This window comes from Pristiophorus japonicus, chromosome 5, assembly GCF_044704955.1.
Source record: "Pristiophorus japonicus isolate sPriJap1 chromosome 5, sPriJap1.hap1, whole genome shotgun sequence".
Lineage (NCBI taxonomy): Eukaryota > Metazoa > Chordata > Chondrichthyes > Pristiophoridae > Pristiophorus > Pristiophorus japonicus.
This window is the reverse complement of record NC_091981.1, coordinates 188,119,105-188,133,946: the sequence shown is the minus strand read 5'-3', so window position 1 is coordinate 188,133,946 and position 14,842 is coordinate 188,119,105. Positions and strand designations below refer to the sequence as shown.

At 42.3% G+C, this 14,842-nt stretch overlaps 1 protein-coding gene across 7 annotated transcripts in view; it reads right to left on the bottom strand.

The window, feature by feature from the left end:
* The window catches only part of LOC139264547 (tensin-3-like), a 548,053-nt gene that overhangs the window by 231,627 nt on the left and 301,584 nt on the right, over window positions 1-14,842 (bottom strand). For all 7 annotated transcript variants that reach the window (XM_070881176.1, XM_070881175.1, XM_070881177.1 and 4 more), the window contains one exon: window positions 13,292-13,333. In XM_070881176.1, the coding sequence (XP_070737277.1) occupies window positions 13,292-13,333 (42 nt within the window). The remainder of the gene's footprint in view (window positions 1-13,291; window positions 13,334-14,842) is intronic.

The window sequence follows — 14,842 nt, the reverse complement described above, 5'->3', positions numbered from 1 at the left end:
CCCAAAAGGAAATACTTGCAGGGCAATGGAAAAATGGAGTGAGGCTAATTGGATAACTCTTTCAAAGGGCCGGCACAGGCACGTTGGGCCAATTGGCCACCTTCTGTACTGCAAGATTCTATGAATCAAGGCCACATTAGAGGAACTAGCGAGAAAACTAGAGGAGGCAGCTGAGGCAAAGATAGTACGTCAGTCATAGAAAGATAGTCGTCATGGGGAATTATTTATTTATGAAAGCAGTAGCCATGTGTGTCATGGTGACAATACTTACAGGATGGGGAGTTGTATTACTCAAGCTTCAGGTAGACATGTTGAAATGAGGTTAGGAGGGATGCTGATAGGGACAGGAAAGGATGTAGTGGTAGTAATCTATACAAGGGTAAATATAATAGAGGGTAAAATAACATAGGGACCTTAAAAGTCACATAACCGAGGACTGCAGCAGAACTCAAAAGGTACAGGATGGAAAGTAATGCCCTCTATCAGACTTTTGGTCTGGAGAGATCAAGGGAGTTCACCATGAAAATTGAAAATGTAAATGAGTGGCTGGCAACCTGGAACAAAAACAGCAACGCTGCCTTCATAAATAACTGGGAATACTTCCCAAACAAACAAATCTGGTGCAGGAGAGACAGGCTACATCTAAACCAAGCAGGAACAAAGAGACTTAGGAGGAACACAAAGAAAGCAATGAGGAAACATTTAAACCAGCTACGTAGCTGGGGAGGTGGGGGGGCTGGGGGTTGCTGGTAGGTTACTAGATTCAGAGGAGACTGTTCATAGCACAGAAAGTAGGCAGGCGGGAGTATGGAAACAAAATCTCAATGAAACAGAACTGAAATGGAGACCAGTAAAAGACGGGGTGGGGTGCAGGGAATGAGGCCTAGCTACAATAAGATGTATATATGTGAATGCTAAAAACATTAAATATAAAATGCCAAAGCTGTAGACGGCTCAGGCAGCAGGAAATTACGATGTCTCAGGAATATCAGAAACACAGCAAACACCAGAGCAGAGCATTCAGGGGTACAAAGTGAATATTGAAAAGAAATCCCCATCTGGCTGAGGCAGGAGCTTCTGCTACCGCTGGTCCCACAAAGCAAAACATGAAGCAGGGCACAAACCTGGCACACATCTGTTGGGACAAAACTTTCTGTACCCGGCCACTCAATTACTGCCCAAAAATCGGAGTGTAACGGGAGGAATATCCAAGCTTCTCTGCTTCAAAAACCTTCCTGTTTTTTTTCCCCACTTAAAAAAATACTGTATATGCACAAGCCATTATTTCAAAGCTTGTAATCTGGCAATGACCTCAGATGTAGAGTGGCATCAGTGAACAAACCAAGGACATTTTTACTAGTTTGTGTCATACATGCAGATGTAATGTGTAATTACGGAACTGGCAAATGGGATTTTTTTTTCCTTCCAACAGACTGGGGGTAACTTTCAATTTCGCTGCCCGAGTGGATCTTGGCGGAGCACATCGTGTTTTATAGAACCCACCCGATTTTGTTCCACTGATTTCAATGCAACAAAATTTAGGCATGTTCTACAACAAGTACAACTTTCATTTATATAGCTCCTTTAACGTGGTGCTTCTCAGGAGCTTTCTCAAAAAACAATTGACACTGAGCCATATAAAGAGATATTAGGACAGGTGACGAAAAGCTTGGTCAGAGGTAAATTTTGAAGGAGCATCTTAAAGAATGATAGCAAAGTAGAAAGGCTCAAGGAGGTTATAGATATAGGGAGGGGCAAGGCCATGAAGGGATGTAAAAACAAGGAGAGGGCAGGTGATCCGCTCCACTAGGTTACCACCCAGACGGCGAAGTTGAAAGTTATTCCTACTATGCGTCAATGAATAACTTTCCAACCAATAATAATCTTGATGCGGATATTACCATTTATTCAGTTATATTCAGCAAACAAAGTTCTTCTGGGCTGTATCTTTCATGTACACAACACAGTGAAGGATGAATCAACTCTTTCTTTTGCAAAATACAAGCATCACAGCCAAAGTGAACAGCAGATGACTACATCAATGGGGCACTTTGCAACATGCTCAGATCTTTACATTTTTTTAGACAATGGACTTGTTCATAACACTTCTCAGACTAGCCCAGATAAAAAGTCCAGAATCAATGCCATATTTTACAAGACTTTTTTCTTTCTTTTCCTATTAAAATGGTAGCAGCTTGGATATTGCAACAGACAAACAGAAAATTCCCAGGTTTGGCGAAGTAACCTCCTCTATTCACATCTCTAGGGCTTGTGAAGTGCACGGTGAAATTTTAACATTATTCTCTTGTGAGCCTTCAGAGTAAATGCAGATTCCTGACTCAGTGCCAAAGCAGAACACACTCTCTTATCTCTTATTCTTTACTTTCTCAATGACCATTACGGTGCACTGATCTGAAATGACTCTCTCTAGATCACATGGTCTGTTTTGATCACATGCTCTGTCTCTTTGTAACTGCTCCTAAAATTGGACATTTGAGATAGATAAGACTTGACACTTATATATTCTGAAGAAATCCATTTAACTTAATCGTATTATTTTAATAATGACCATAGTTGCTTTCTTAATTAAAGCTTCAAGTACTATGTGCTCAATTTTCCCCAAAGCATTTTTTTGGCGTACTTGAAGAGTTATGCCCGATTTTTTGGGGCCCAAGTACGCCAAAAAAAAAATATTCTAAGATTCCCCGTTGGATTTGTTCATTTTGGCGTGGCGCGGCGTAAACCGACCTTTAGTTTTGGGGGTTGTGCATTGATCTGCGTCAAAAAGATCGGCTGCCATGGTAACCAATGCGAGCTGAGGCTGCAAAGTTAAACATACAGCCAGCTCCCAACACATTAAAAGAATTGAAAAACACATAGCAGCAACTTACCTCCAACCCCACCCGAAGGGCTTGCCGGTCCGGTCCGGTCCCATTCTCGGTCCCCGGACATATCTATTTCTATCTCTCTCTCTGTTCCTTCTCTGTTCGTGAACTGGGGACCGAGAATGGGACCGGATCGGGAGAATGCGGACCGAGAATGCTACGTGTGTCCGGGCATCTGCTGCGACAATTTCCATACCTGTGCCAATTTCCTTAACTCTCCGGAAGATTTTTCTGGAGAGGCCACATACGCTGGCCTAAGCAGAATTGGAGTAACTCTCAGCTGGCCAAACTTGCCAAAATGAACAGAATTTGTTTATGCCCCTTTGGCTGAAAAATAAAAACAGGTCCAAAAAATCGTAACTAACTGAGTTACACTGGTGCAAATTGATTGGGAAACTCTGGTTTTTCAACTTAGGCCAAGAAGAGCAGCCTGCTCAAAAAATACGGCGCAAATCACTGGGGAAAATGGAGCCCAATGATACTACAATGCAGGCTTTGGCTTTAAACATAGAAACATAGAAAATAGGTGCAGGAGTAGGCCATTCAGCCCTTCGAGCCTGCACCGCCATTCAATGAATTCATGGCTGAACATGAAACTTCAGTACCCCCCCTTCCTGCTTTCTCGCCATACCCCTTGATCCCCCTAGTAGTAAGGACTTCATCTAACTCCCTTTTGAATATATTTAGTGAACTGGCCTCAACTACTTTCTGCGGTAGAGAATTCCACAGGTTCACCACTCTCTGGGTGAAGAAGTTTCTCCTCATCTCGGTCCTAAATGGCTTACCCCTTATCCTTAGACTGTGACCCCTGGTTCTGGACTTCCCCAACATTGGGAACATTCTTCCTGCATCTAACCTGTCAAAACCCGTCAGAATTTTAAACGTTTCTATGAGGTCACTTCTCATTCTTCTGAACTCCAGTGAATACAAGCCCAGTTGATCCAGTCTTTCTGGATAGGTCAGTCCCACCATCCCGGGAATCAGTCTGGTAAATCTTCGCTGCACTCCCTCAATAGCAAGAATGTCCTTCCTCAAGTTAGGAGACCAAAACTGTACACAATACTCCAGGTGTGGCCTCACCAAGGCCCTGTACAACTGTAGCAACACCTCCCTGCCCCTGTACTCAAATCCCCTCGCTATGAAGGCCAACATGCCATTTGTTTTCTTAACCGCCTGCTGTACCTGCATGCCAACCTTCAATGACTGATGTACCATGACACCCAGATCTCGTTGCACCTCCCCTTTTCCTAATCTGTCACCATTCAGATATAGTCTGTCTCTCTGTTTTTACCACCAAAGTGGATAACCTCACATTTATCCACATTATAGTTCATCTGCCATGCATTTGCTCACCCACCTAACCTATCCAAGTCGCTCTGCAGCCTCATAGCATCCTCCTCGCAGCTCACACTGCCACCCAACTTAGTGTCATCCGCAAATTTGGAGATACTACATTTAATCCCCTCGTCTAAATCATTAATGTACAATGTAAACAGCTGGGGCCCCAGCACAGAACCTTGCGGTACCCCACTAGTCACTGCCTGCCATTCTGAAAAGTACCCATTTACTCCTACTCTTTGCTTCCTGTCTGACAACCAGTTCTAAATCCACGTCAGCACACTACCCCCAATCCCATGTGCTTTAACTTTGCACATTAATCTCTCGTGTGGGACCTTGTCGAAAGCCTTCTGAAAGTCCAAATACACCACATCAACTGGTTCTCCTTTGTCCACTTTACTGGAAACATCCTCAAAAAATTCCAGAAGATTTGTCAAGCATGATTTCCCTTTCACAAATCCATGCTGACTTGGACCTATCATGTCACCATTTTCCAAATGCGCTATGACATCCTTAATAATTGATTCCATCATTTTACCCACTACTGAGGTCAGGCTGACCGGTCTATAATTCCCTGTTTTCTCTCTCCCTCCTTTTTTTAAAAAGTGGGGTTACATTGGCTACCCTCCACTCCATAGGAACTGATCCAGAGTCAATGGAATGTTGGAAAATGACTGTCAATGCATCCGCTATTTCCAAGGCCTCCTCCTTAAGTACTCTGGGATGCAGTCCATCAGGCCCTGTGGATTTATCGGCCTTCAATCCCATCAATTTCCCCAACACAATTTCCCGACTAATAAAGATTTCCCTCAGTTCCTCCTCCTTACTAGACCCTCTGACCCCTTTTATATCCGGAAGGTTGTTTGTGTCCTCCTTAGTGAATACCGAACCAAAGTACTTGTTCAATTGGTCTGCCATTTCTTTGTTCCCCGTTATGACTTCCCTGATTCTGACTGCAGGGGACCTAGTTATTTAAACAATAAAGGCTAAACTAAATAGATAAGTTCATGTAAAGTCACAAAAACAATGGTGATTTTCAAAGTTTGTCTCCCACTATTATACTTTGAGAATTAGATCCTGGGAATTACTGTTGTTGATATCAGCAGCCAAACACCTAATATGGTTGTAGGACATTCCACCATTTGCTATTTCAATGTCGATATTACCAACTTGACATAATTAAATAAATAATTCGTATAATTTTGCTTTAATGATATCTCAATTTCAAAATTTGAGCTCATTTTGTAGCTTTCAATAGTACAGATAATTATTTTGATTGTTTTTACATGAAAGGGATGTGGTCAGTATAGCCGCCATGACCCTGCACTCTGGAATTCTCTATGAATCCCTTGCTGCACTTACCCACCTTCAACATCCTCTTTAAAGCCAAATCTTTAATCGTGTCCACTAACTCAACTCCCAACTCCTGTTCCCTGCTGTTCTACAGTTCATGCAGCTTTTTTGACGGATCTTAGGATTTTTTCCATGTTAGTGGTACTACAAAAGCATAAACTGCTGTCATCAAGGATGGCAGAAAAGCCTGAAGAGTGAAACAATTTTTTTTCTTTCACCCTCCAAATCTTTCTCTACTTTTCTCCCCTGCAGACACTGACTTGTGTAGGAATACGGTTCAATTAGCATTAACCGCTCCCTGGTTCCTTGACCAAGAGGCCACTCTTCCTGTGTAAGCTTGAGTAGCGGGTATCTGACAAGCTGTTCAAACATGGGAAGCATCATAGAATGAGCCCAATACTGTCCACATTCACCTTTCCAACTGGGGTCTCAAGATAGTCTTCAGTTGCAGGTAGCCACGGCCGAATTCGTTAAAAAAAAAATCTAGCACTTATCTTCTCACATTGCTAATCTATCGATGTGCTCCTGAATCTTTCTGCCATTCCTCCTTATTGTTTGAAATTGGCCCAAAATTTCAAATCATGGGCAAACTTTGAAATCAGTCCTCTTGTGCGTAAATAGATAACAGATCCTTGCACAGCTCCCTGAGGTACACCACAATCGCTATTCCACCAACCTGTAAATCCTGAATTCATCTCGGTCATCAACAAAGTCTTGCATTTATATAGTGCTTTCAAAGTTTAAAAAAAGTTCCAAGCTGCTTCACAGATATGGGAAAGGAGGATTGGTGCTGAGCCAAGAAGGGAAAAATTAGGAGGATATGGTCAAAGAGGTGAGTTTTTGAATGAGGAGAGAGCTGAAGAGATTTATGGAAGGCAATCCAGAGAGCACGACCCAGGTGGCTGAAGGCTCTGCCCCCAGTGGTGTTACAACAGATGAAGGATATACAAAAGACTGGAATCAGAGAAACAGAGCGTTTGATTGGGGGGTGGGGGGTGGGGGGGCTGCCGCTTGAGGGGATATATACAGCTGAAGGATATTGCAGAGCTCGGGTTGGACAAGGTCAATAGGAATTTAAAGGCAAGGATGAAGATTTAAAAATGAAAACTTTGGGTAGGGTTGCCAACTCTAGTTGGTTTTATTCCTGGAGGTTTGATCACATGTTGGCAATCATGTGACTTTTGAATACATGACATTTGCTGCCGTTTGCAAATACCTCATCAAGGTTGGGTCCTGATGGTTTTCATGCTCCTGTTCAAATTTAGCTAACCTGCTTTAACAACGGTCACATCCACCTCATATTTCGATTGAAGCTGCCCCATTACAGTATCTAACTATCCCTTGAACGATACCAGTTTTTAATTTCACTCACCTATCTGAAACACGCTTCCAAGTGTTACTCATTACATGAGTTCCATGCTGAAATGTTATCAATTGAGCCCTGGTTACTTTAGTATCTGATGAGGTAGAGGGGTTTGGGTATTGAAGTTTTCAAAGAATTTTCATCATCACCATCAGGGCTGTGAGGGGCGTTTTAGTCCAACATTTCAAAGTGCCAATGCCTCGAGATATGACCAACCGTATCTCCTATTGGATTTTGAGCTGTGTGTGAAACTGGGGGTTAACCATACTTAAATGCAACTGAATATCTTAAGAGGCTGGGCATGTGATGGGCGTCACTCACCCGTCTGTCAGGGGCACGGCAGGGGTGTTTTGCTGCGGTTCAGTTTGACTTCATTTGGAGGGCGAGCCTGGATTTGGGTTCTGAGCTGCTCCTGTGTGGAGTTTCTGGTCGGATCAGTGGGCACTCGGTGGAGGCCCGAAGATGCCCCTATGTTTGAAGCCTTCCTGCAGCATGCGTACCGCCAACTCCTTGGCCGCGTGGAGGATGAGCAGCCAGGGCGAGGTCATCTGCAACAGGCTCAAACCGTGCATACAAAGTACCTTGTCCCAGGTTGCCAGTAGCAGTGCCCGGGAGAGCAATGGTCAATTCCAGGAGACTTCCAAACAAAGCGGGAGGGTTGTCAACCCTAGCGTTAGGGGATGGGGAGCCAATGAGGATGAGGGTGATGAGCAGAGGGGATTTAATGAACCACAGATATATGTGGCAGAAACTCAGCTCAGGATCAAACAGGATACCAAGGCAGCTAGGGACAGAAAACATAGCTTTCTGTCCCCCAATGGACCCTTCATCAATGCAGCTGCATTCTTTTTAATGCCATGTGCCTTAACTTTTGTAACAAATCTATTATGGGCATGTAATTAAATGCCTTCTGAAAATATATGGGTATCTAAATTCCACGCTGTTGCACCCCTTTCTCAGGTGTGAGACAGGTGTAATGATGGCGAATTTAGCAGTGAGATAGCCTATTTCCAATTGGGGCCTGCGAACAGGCCACTGATAAATTGGTCCCGAGATTCTTTATAGGCGGCTGCCGCGCAGCATTGATTGAAATATTGAAATGTGGGTCCTGCATCTGAATAAGGACTTGTTTCCTAAATTCTTGTGTGGAAGCTCTTGATTCACTGGGTCTTAATCACGATCAGGAAGTCATTGCCTTAATAGTCAGGAAGGATGCATGCAGAATCACTGTTTAAAAGGATATTCACCTCCATTAAGGAAGTCTTTAATGAGTTAATAGGATGCTGGAGAGTGTTTTGGTGATTTTTGACAGTATTTTTGACTATTTTTTTGAGTTGAACTCAGAGTGATTTTTGGGAGGTCCTGCACTCTGTCAAAGAATTGCCTACCCAACATTGTTGGACTGCGAGTATTTTAGGTGGTCTGTCTTCAGGGCTGTGACATGAGGAGCAGGGGTGGCAGCAAGGAATACTGCTAGAAGAGGGAAGAACAGAGATGGCCTTACACCATGAGCAGTGACTGAACTCAGACCTGCTGAGCCAAGAATTGCAGCCCAGCACCAGGGCACTCACAGCACTGCCTGTGGCTGTGGAGGTCACAATGGCACTGAACTTTAATGCATCGGGCTCCTTCTAACATCAGTAGCATCTCTCCATTTGCTATGCTCATTGCAATCAAGGTGGTCACAGATGCACTGTTTTCTAGGTGCCAGGAATTCATCACCTTTGAGGCTGCCAAGCAGGAGGAGAGAGGTGAGAGCGGTGGACTTTGCAAGAGTTGGTGGACTTCCGCAGTTATAGGGAGTCATGGACTACACTCACATGGCCTTGCGTGCTCTCATGCAAGATTAAGCCCTCTACAACAATGAGACACTATATTCCATAAAAGTTCAGCTTCTCTGCCACCACAGACAACAAATTATGCAGGTCAATGCCCGGTAGCCGTGCTTTCATGCTGCTGTGTTCGGAGTGTGACAACCATTTTGTCCCATTTCCAGATGGCAACGAATCTAAGCCCCATAGAACATGCACTTCACTCTGTTTATAGCTACTGTGAATGGCTTAAAAATTAAATTACTTAAGCATGTCTTCCCTTATAACCCTTATCAACCTTATTGAGTAGCCACTAACGAAGTGTCATCGACCCGAAGCGTTAAATCTGTTTCCTCTCCACAGATACTACATGACCTGCTGAGATTTCCAGCATTTTCTGTTTTTATTCCAGATTCCAGCATCTACAGTATTTTGCTTTTGTATTATTGAGTAGCCAATGCCTTTCTAAATGTTCACTAAGTCCCATCCCATAGTATGGACTGCAGAAGTTTATCCCCAGCCTCCCTTACGATAATGAAAGTTCCCCATAATTACAATTCTATAGCTATTCCCAACATCTTGAAATTGCCCACAAATCTCACCCTTCATTTCTTTTGTGCTGTGCGGTATGGCAACAGATTCCTCATTATTTCTAGCCAGACAAACTGTCTGAGTACTACCATCAATAAAAACTTTCCTTTCTATGGCTCAAGTCATGTCCGTATTTAGTACGGCCAACTCTCCTCCCTTTTTTCCATCTCGCTCCTGAAATTTTTATAGGTGAGAATATATTTTAGCTCCCAGTCTCACTCCAACTGAAGCCAAGTTTCTATTAAAGCTATGTCATCACTCCATTCGAAATTAACGCCTCTACTTTTGACTTTATTTTGAAGGTTTTTCACATTCACAGACAAGCATTGAAACCCTTATTTCATTCAAATATCTTTTTTCCCCCACTTTCTCACCTCTCAAATTATGTCTCCATGCCCTCCACAACTTGATATTGGTCTGTGTTGCTCTTTTACTATGCTTGTATCAAGCAAGCAATGCAATGATTCATTTTGATTCAACTGTTATTACTGTATATTGTGTTTGCCAAACTTAAAAGGTTTGCTGAGTGTTTTTGTGGTCTTTTAAATTAGCTTTCACTGAAAAGGAGGAATGGACAAAAAGCACACCTGAATTAAACAATGGCTCAAAATTAGTTAAATTGCATTTTGTTTTTAAGTTTTACTGTAAAAATGCTTCAGAACATTAACCACAACAGATCATGAACTGCAAAACAAAAATATAAAAATTCACAGCTCTACAATGCTCCTCAGCAAACAGGGTTGGTGGGGGGTGGGGGGTGAGAAATCAGCTGGGATTCCTACTTCTGATGGCTATCCAGCTGGAAAGTGTATTAATAGAAGATGTGTGAGGACATGACCAGAGACAAACAGTCCACAAAAAACTGCCTGGGCATCTCAACTCCATATCACAATTATCACATACATTTACCAAAGAGCCTCAGCAAGGGGCTAACAATAAGGCCTTCAAAATTCATTGACTGTCAAAAGTTGTATCAAAATTAAATGTAACAGCACCCAACAAAACAATTAACAAAAGCAGCAGACAATAACAGTATCAAAACATACCATTTTCCAAACACATCCTCAGAGTACAGGTTGAACTTCTCTTATCCAGCACCCTCGGGACCTGCCTGTGCCAGACAAGAGGATTTGCCGGACGACGGGAGGTCATGCCAACCCCAGATCCCAAACTTAAAAATCCCACTGTCAGTGTGGAAAGTTGCCTCTATCTTTAGGTGAAACTAAAATAAAGTAATGTCAGAGGATTCAAGGGAAAACAGCTGATCAGAAGCAGATAGCACAGTTTAACCGGTCGATTCATTCAGTGATCGGTTTTCAGACCGATTGGATTCTGCGGTTTGTTTTCTCGGCCGCTCCTGGAAACGGTTGGGTGACAGATTGATCCGAGGTTAATTTGGTTTCTTGTGTGTGTGTGTTTGAGCGCCTGACAGCACGCTGCACATTGTGGCTGCATCTGCCCACGATTCCACACAACTGCGACAGACAGGAGCTCCGACTTACAGTTTTTGTACGGAGTGAGACTGCTTTCCGTTACTGAGAGTCCCAGGGCACAATAATACATGGTAGCGATAGTCAGCTGCATCCCGGAGATGTTAAACTGGTGAATTTACACAACTTGGTGAACACAGGACCCCCAGACTTACCGGGTACTGCTGACCTGCGACTGGCCATTCCTCCCCTCCCCGCTGCCCCCACCCCCTCCCCCCTGACGGGTCTGCACAGAGAGGGAGCGAGGCGCGGGGCCAACCGAGCCACCGAAGCTGGGCCCGAAATGCTGCGGAATGACCCGGCACAGCCATTTACTGGTAATTTGTTAGAAGCTGCTCTTGATTCTTTGCTTTGTTATCTGTCTGGTTCTCCAAACCTATCCAACATCAGCTTACCCTAGGTTTGGGTTAAGAAACCTGCTATAAACTCCTGCTACAGAAACTTATTCAGTTCCATTTTGACTTTCTGGTTCTGCGCATGCGCCCCCACCCCCCGGCCGAGAATGATGCCGGACAAGGGAGGTTGTCGGTTAAAGGAGTATCGGATAAGAGAGGTTCAACCTGTATTTAATATTAAAACGCAGCTGGAAGATGTCAAGTTCAGCTAGCCAGCAAAGGGCTTGCAACAGTTGTAGAGGCTTTTTAAAAGTAATTTCCTTTTGTTAAACTTCAAGAAACATGTTTTTTTTCCAGTGAGGGAACATTAATTGAGGAATGCTCTAAACAAAAGTCCCGCTTGCAAACAGGGAACAACTTAATGACAGGTAATCATCAGCTTGAACTGTCTAAAATATTTGGCGTGTTGAACATGGGCAGCACCCTTTTTAAAGCGATGCCTATGGTAATCTCAAACTGTCAGCGCCATTTGCCCGATGTAGGCGGATGTCCAGGATACATGGGGACAGTGTAAGTGGTAGGGACTGTATTTGATCAATTATTCTGAATTCATATTTTATGAAGAATAAAAATACAATAAAATGAAACAGTTGAGGTTCTGCAATGCACAATTAAAATTCAACAATTTTGATAAACAAGCTTTGATTTATAATTAACTTTCAATAAGCAATTTAAATCTGACTAAAATGTATTAGTTTGGTGAATCCTTCTGCTCACTAAAGTGCATCTATCACGGAATGGAACAATTTCCTATTTCAAGCAACCAGTATTGGGATCAAGTACTCTTACATCAGGAATGCAGAGACATATCTACAGGGAAACTCCCTTCCCCTTGCTTCAACAATGTGCCTGGTCAGTCTCAGAAGAGGAATCTCTACTACACAAAGTGACAATGCCAATTCCCTATCAACCATCAGCACTGACTCAGAGTGCTACTGCCAATCAGGTCAGATTAAGTGTAGTTTTGATCTATGAACCCTTGCCCACAAGGAACTGGATTGAGGTTGTCCCAGTTAACTCAAGGTAGGACCCTAAATGCCAGCAGAAAGACGAGACTTCCATTCCAGCTACCTGAGTTCAATTTATAATCAGGTTGTAATAGTGAAGATACACCTTCAGTCAGGCCCTTCCCCTCCCCCACCCAAAAATATTCATGGTAAAAAGAACTATGATTAAACATCCTCATTGTTTTCTTTAAACAATGAGGGGGAACAACAGGTAGGAACTGTCTTAGAGAAGTTACATAGGCTGATAGTATGGTTAAGCCGAACCACACACACTGATCATCCGTAGGACTATTAAGAGTTCATTTGGTTAACATCTGTATCAACAGATTTTGATTCAAATCTTTGACATGGTCAAGCACACTAACTCCTTTCCCAGCCAAGCTCCCTTCCCAGTCTGTCACCCTTCAGATATCATACAGATATAATGCAATTTTTAAAACATTTTTTAAAGAGCACCAACTGCTGTTGCTTTCTGGCCTTGTTAACTTGGCATCTCCTTAATGTAGGAGACAGAGACTTATAAGCAACTGCCAATCTACAGAAATTTCCCTCAGTAATTAGCCTTAATTGATGTCAGGGTGTGCCTTTTTACACAACTCCATGAAGAGTTCCTGAGCAGTAGCTTTAAAGAAACAGGCCATATTAAACACAAATGAATGCTTGCTTAAAATAGTGTTATGCAATGTCACAGAACCATAAAATGTTTTTCAAATGATATGGAATTGGAAAGGTTTAGTAATACAGAGCTTATAGTCACTAGTGAAGAAGAATAGGACCACTAAAAGGTCAATCGAAAATATCATGAAACATGGATTCAAATTCCATAATTTTCCACCAAACATTCCCAATCAATAAGCCCCGATTATCAGCAAAAAGGCAATTTTGCAGGATAATGCCCATGAATATAGGTTTTCCTACCAGAAACATTGCCATAGTAATGGAGGGGAAAACAATCTTCCAAATTGTCAATTGCTGCTACAGCCAAAAAGAAAAATAGACTTTTTTCTTTTGCTAGTCACATTAATCCTGAACCAATAATGAAATCAAACAGTACCTACCGGACTGGTTACATGGCTTACAAATGCATCGGAGTTATCAGGCTGTAAAAGAGAAGGGAGAGTGTTGTTGCAACTTATTTACAATTGTAAAATCCAATTTTAGCATCTAATTGTACATTTTTCAAAATACGAGTCACTTTTTGCATTGATACTCCATTGAAAAAAGCTCTTCAGAGAATTTAAATCGTTGCCACTTTATATTTCAGTCATTTTTCACATTAGGACCTTTTCATAGGCTTACACTGTAGTCATGTGTCACAGATAATGAATAATCCTCACCACCATGAAGTTTTAACCCTACTTGATCAGAGCAGATGCAGCTTTGTCACCTCACCTCTCTCTATATGTCTCCCGAGGCTCCAAAGAAAAGTGCAACTGGTATAAAGCTGGCTGGTTGATTCACTTATATGTGTGACCCGAGAAGGGCTCAGAAGTTACCCCCAACTGTTATGACAAGACTGCAGATTAATTGAACGCGTGAGAAAGCTAACCTGAAGCATGTCCAAACCTGGACTCTCAACTACCTGCGTAGCAATTCCCCCGTAGAACTGTTTCCTTCCAGGTCTCTCAGACAGTGGATAAACAAGCAAAGTTCCAAACCACTTCCCCAGCTCCCCTCACACCTCCTTCTCCATCCCCATCTGTGGTGTCCTATCACATTATCAGCAGGTGTTAACAACCAAAAATAATATAGGAAGTTGGACACTTATCGAAAAAAAATTAAATTCCTACACTTTAACAGAATGGTCCAAACATTAAATGAACATCTGAGGTTAAAACATGGAAGATCTGGTTTCTTAAAATCATGTTTGAAACAATCCCATGAATCCCCACCTAATTTTACTTTTACTCTCTGTAGGATTAGAAATTTGTCTTCTTACCGATCTTTTTATTTTACTACACATATAATGTATGTAAATTATGTGATTGCTTATGAGATATTGGAACAGTAGTGTGATTCTCTTTCTCTTTATTCCAAAGTTTACAGTTTGAGCTCTTGCAGGAACTGCACATTCAGCTTTAACCTTGTCCACATCATCACCTGATCAAATGGAGCGAGAAAGTTAAAGTAAACTCTGTTCTTTAATGTTGCACGTCTCCATAGAAACAAACAGAGGAAAGTGCATAGCTCTGCAGGGGCAAGAACATTAAAATCCTGTTCCTGCTGGTAATGGCTCTGACTGAGTAATTAAAAAAAGAGAAAAATAAGGTTGTGCTAGTGTTTTTGTACAATATTACTCTAATGTACTCGAACTGCAATACAATTATTGAGTGTTCATGTAAATTATACAGGGTTAAGAAAAATAAACTCCCTCATATATGATGACATTTTGAGAAGCTTCAACAGGTCACTCAATGCCATAACTTCAAAATACAAGGAAAACATTCAAAGTCTACCACATAAATCAGAGCTATAGGAACTTGTTGCCTCCTTAACTCTGAGCTTGTAAAACCACCAGCTTTTTAGGAAAATATTGTAGGCAGTACCAGAGACTGTATGCACACAGCCCGGCTGGCTATGGCTGTGGTTCATTTCTGAGTACAGGTGCA